Source organism: Nanorana parkeri, unplaced genomic scaffold, assembly GCF_000935625.1.
Source record: "Nanorana parkeri isolate BGI_ZX_2015 unplaced genomic scaffold, ASM93562v1 scaffold1203, whole genome shotgun sequence".
Classification (NCBI taxonomy): domain Eukaryota; kingdom Metazoa; phylum Chordata; class Amphibia; order Anura; family Dicroglossidae; genus Nanorana; species Nanorana parkeri.
In genome coordinates this window covers 408597-413353 of record NW_017307471.1, presented here as the reverse complement: position 1 = coordinate 413353, position 4757 = coordinate 408597, and the positions used below count along the sequence as shown (strand labels likewise).

Sequence of the window (4757 nt, the reverse complement as noted above, 5' to 3'; positions counted from 1 at the left end):
CCTGCTGTCAGTATGGCGGAGCGGTTAAGGGGAGAGAAGCCGCGCCCGCAGTTGTCAGGATGGCCGAGCGGGTAGGAGATCTGAGCTGCTGTCATCCTGTCAGTTTCAGCGGCTCTGTGCGTGCCAGAGCGGGGATCGGTAAATATCATTGATATTTACTGATCCTCCGTGTGAGAAGGACAAACACTGGAGCGATCGTCTGATCACTCCAGTGTTTGTAAATAACTGGGGACACATAGTACTATGTGTCCCCAGTTAGGAATGAACAGGCTGTGATTTACATCACAGCCTGTTCATTCAAGATTTCCTCAATGGGGAGAAGCACTCAGCACAGAGGCTCCTCCCATTCAGAAACAGCTAATTGTAAATATTTGAATGGGAAACCTCTGTACTGAGAGCTTCCCATTCATTGAGTGCTGAGGCTGCTGAAAAAGAAATTGAGGATTTGGTGTCCTCAATTTCTTTTCTATTTTAAAAGGGAAATGTCAGGGGTCTGTTTGGACCCCTAATATTTCCAGAAGCCCCCCCAACAGTAAAAAATAAATAAATAATAAAAAAAAGTATGAAAAAAATAATAAAAACTGTAAAAAATTGTTTTAAAAAAGTGAAAACAGCCCCCACACACACACATACGTATTATTAGACATGTGTGAAGACTAAAAGTTCATTTCCGATGAAATGAACAAAAACTAAAAAAGTTTTCATTAGTTTCATCAAACAAAACACATTTTTATGCTATTTTGGATTCAGCCATGGCATGTTCTGGAGGCAGGGCGCATGACGTCATATAACACCGCACGTGTTGGGCGCCGCCATCTTGGTGTATATCTAGGTATACACCAAGATGGTGGGGCCAATATCGGCGTGTGAGGTCACCTGACGCCACGCATGCATGGCGTCATGTAACGTCATGCTCCCTGCCTCCAAGATGGTGGCACGCATTCACAGAACACGCCGGTGGCCAACATGGCCGCCGCACATTCTCAAACATATTATTATGCGCCTGAATATATTTTTCGTATATTCGGACATATAGTAATTCATGAATTTTACATGTAGTCTAGGTTTTGTGTTCTGTTTTCTATTTTAACTTTTCTAGATGCACTTACTTGAAAAAAGGGATCGGCATGACATACTGACACTTTATTTATATAGACTCTATTTTAGTTTGACATTTTTTGTTTACCACTTGTTTGCCTACAGTTGTTTTATTTGATAAGAATACTTATATTGTGCCTACAAGTTTAATACCTTTGAATAAAAGTTTTATTTTTATCATACTTTTTAATATGTTTCTTTGCGGCTTAACAAAATAGGAGTCTTTAAATGGTGCGGATATTGGGGGAAATGGGTGTAGTTATGGGGGTGTGGCCACTAAAGGGTGTGGCCACTGAGGGGTGTGGTCACTGAGGGGCGCTGTAAAGATTTCTCGCACAGTGCGCCTAAAGGCCTAAGGCCGGCCCTGTGAATGCTAATATAGCCTCATCTGCCTAAAAAAGTTGAATCAGGCAATGCTCATCTGAACTGTATGGTGTCTCTATGTATATCCAATTTTACACAAGCAACTGGAGACATGACCCTAGCTTGCCACACGTAAAAAGAAGAGGATTGTTTAAGGTACTGTGCTAAAATTGTATCAGGGTTTCTTACAAAACTCAACAAATGCTGACACCTAGCACAACCATAAATGCACTTTAATCATTGTATGGAGTTGATAGCTAAGGTTGAATATCATAAAAGTTGTTTAACCCCTTCATGACTGAGGCCCTTTTTTCCATTTTTGCACCCATGTTATATTCCACATTTTAGGCCTGAAAATGACGTAAAACCCCCCAACATTATATATTTTCTGAATGCCAAGATGGGGGGGCGGCCCCTTCTTCGGGACGCAGAAGCGATCTGGCGACAGGTAAGTCGCCAGGATCGCTTCTGTTGTAAAGCCGACAGTCGGCTCTACAAGTTTAAACAGACTCCCGGCGGCAAAAGTCGCCGGGAATCTGTTTAAACAGCCCCGATGCTGGCGACGTACACTGTACGTCGTCAGTCACGAAGGGGTTAAAAAGAAATACAAGTTTTTTCACTGCTACCCCAATCTAGGTATTCACAAAACATACCATTCCTGAGAGAAACATGGGTGCTGCCAATATTGACCTTCTTAAGAGTCACTTACCTGGAACAAGTATGCAGATCAGTGAAGTTGGAGAAAAGTCACAAATCCTTAACTACATACTTGTTCCAGGTCACTGACTGACCCAAAACGGTCAGCTGACAGCCAGCCAACTTGCTGCAGAATGGCAGCCTCCATGTTTACCTTAGGAAAGGTTTCCTAGGACAAACATATAGCAGCTCTGAAAATAAAAATAAAATAAAAAAAGATTAGAAATAATGAGTGACATGGGCCCCTGGAGTCTGGGAGTGAATGAGAAACGTATGAGCCAAGCAACATATCTACGGCACACGCATGAACTTGCAGCTGCAAACGCTAGGACATCTCAAAGAAGCACTTTTGATGCAAGCTTCTTTTTGGGCCTGTGACGCACCTCTGCGAGTTTCCCTGAGCCCATCTGTGAACCACAGAGATCTGGCTGCAATGGACGTAAATAAAGAAAGAAAAAGAAAAGTTAAAATAGGATGTGGGATAACTGAGAGGGTGGAGAAAGAAATGAGTCGAGGATGAGGGGGATCTCATGTCATGTGTGAAATAGAGTCCCATGTGAAGAGGGGAAGAGGGTGTACAGAATGGAGCTTCCAGGGTTTGGGTACAGTGCAGGCAGGAGGACAGATTTTGGAAAACAGGTCTACTTGTTTTTGTTGTACAAAACTGATCTACAATGACCCCTCCAAAGCTCTAATCTGTAGTTATGGAACTTACAGTTCAAATGTTACTACACTACTACACTTTATTCCAGAGAGGACAATGTGGCTCGGTGATTACACAACCATGAAAGAGCTGATGACTGTCCATGAATGCCCAATTATTTGCAGAAAATGTTATAAATTAGGAATTCATTTTGCACATGATGTACTGATTTCAAGTTCACCTGTTATCTGGGACAAGTGAACCTCTCGTGCAATGCTAGTTGCTTGATTGTAATGCTAATGTTTTGGCTTCATTGATTTCAAAGTCGCTGACTTGGAACAAGTCTAGAGATAAGGAATTACTTTTTTCTAATGTTCATTTGCTGCCTGCTTGTTCCCGGTCTATGACTCAGAAATACTAAAGTCAGATGCAATCAGCCAACTAGCATTTTCAGAAGGTGATAAGCAATATATGCCCTTATATTTCTTTTAATTGTTGGTGTACTTAAAGCAAACCTGTGGGCTGTGCAGGTCAAAACGAACAGGCTCTCTATGATGCCTCTTTCCCCAGCACAACATGCTTACCTTTCCTTTGCTCCAGTCTGTTCAGCTACTTGGTACTTTCAGGTGTGGAAAAGCATCTCACTCCCCTTACTCTTATGTGACAGCGCTGGTGCTGGGTGATTGATCCAGTGCTGTTACATGGGCCAGGGAGGGAGTCCACAACTCTATGTAAGCTCTGACTAGAAAGACTCAGAGCTTACATGGAGCTTCTAGAAGCCGAACAAAGTGGTAGGCAAGCAAAGGAAGGTGGCTATGTACTGCTGGGGATGGGAGCATTTAGGTGAACATGTTGGTTTGTCCTGCATGGGCAAAGCTCAGGTTTACTTTAAAGCTATAGTAATCCAGAAAACTAAAACTGATATTTTGGGCCCCAGCAGGTGTTTGCCATAATGTGCTAGTGTGCACAGCATATTTGCACATTTGCATATTATGGCTGACTTCCCTTGCATAGGATACCTTCCAGCACTCTGCTCCGCTGCCGAAGCTTCCCTCTTCTCCTGGTCGTTCGGGTTCGGTATCTTCTGTAGCTTGATTGGCCTTGCCAGGATGATGCAACTCCCACGCATCTGCATGAGAGTTACTTCATTTTGACACACGACCTTGCCAAGCTTGTGCACTGACCAGTTTGTGTGGCTCAGTGCACACAATTGCTGACAGGCCGGGAGGCAGCATTTATGAAGAGACAGAGAGCTTGTGATGGGCGATCAGCGACTACCCTACACTTTGGATCATTCTAGCAGTCCAACCTAGTTTCCTTACTACCAATCCCTCCTCCACTATTCTTTCAGATTTGCCTTCTTTTTTGCCTAATACTACCATTACCTACAGTTTATGCATTCATTATTGTTAAGTGCCAAAGTCATAGTGTGCCTGTCATAAAGTATATAAGTGTATCATATGTAATTATATTTCTATCTGCTCAAATGTGTCAAAGGGAATCTGTACTGTGAGAAATGTGAAAGGCTTCCATTGCTCACCTTTTGAAAATGCAATTGCTTGGCTGTCTTTGGTTACAATACTTTGAGTCACTGATCTGGAACAAGCCTTTAGATCCATCATAGACAGAATGAAAATGTATAAAATTCCTAACAAATGCTCCCTTTTGGTTTGTTAAATTTACCATTAAAAACGTTTTGTTATAGCTGTTCGATAAGTGCAAAAAGAAAAGAAAGGGAAAAAAAGCCTGAAAACTAATGCAATTACAACATTTAAGGACTGGTAAGTTGGAATATATTATTTTTGTTTTTAGGTTTAGATATGCTTAAGGGCTGGGCTTCTGATCTGATGCTTCTGATATGCATGCTTGTCCTGAATGAGTGACTGAGACGGTACTGATATAACTGAAACTGCAAGACAGTCAGGAAACTAGTATTTTTAAAAGGAGGCAGCAATGG

The 4757-nt window shown here is 42.2% G+C and overlaps 1 protein-coding gene across 2 annotated transcripts in view; it reads right to left on the bottom strand.

The window, feature by feature from the left end:
• Positions 1 to 4757, bottom strand: part of LOC108796965 (serine/threonine-protein kinase PAK 3) — a 92157-nt gene that overhangs the window by 33796 nt on the left and 53604 nt on the right. The window contains exon 4 of one of the 2 annotated variants that reach the window (XM_018568533.1): positions 2541 to 2585. The exons of the other annotated variant lie outside the window; for it this stretch is intronic. Coding sequence (XP_018424035.1) covers positions 2541 to 2585 — 45 coding nt within the window. The remainder of the gene's footprint in view (positions 1 to 2540; positions 2586 to 4757) is intronic. 2 annotated transcript variants of the gene reach the window in all.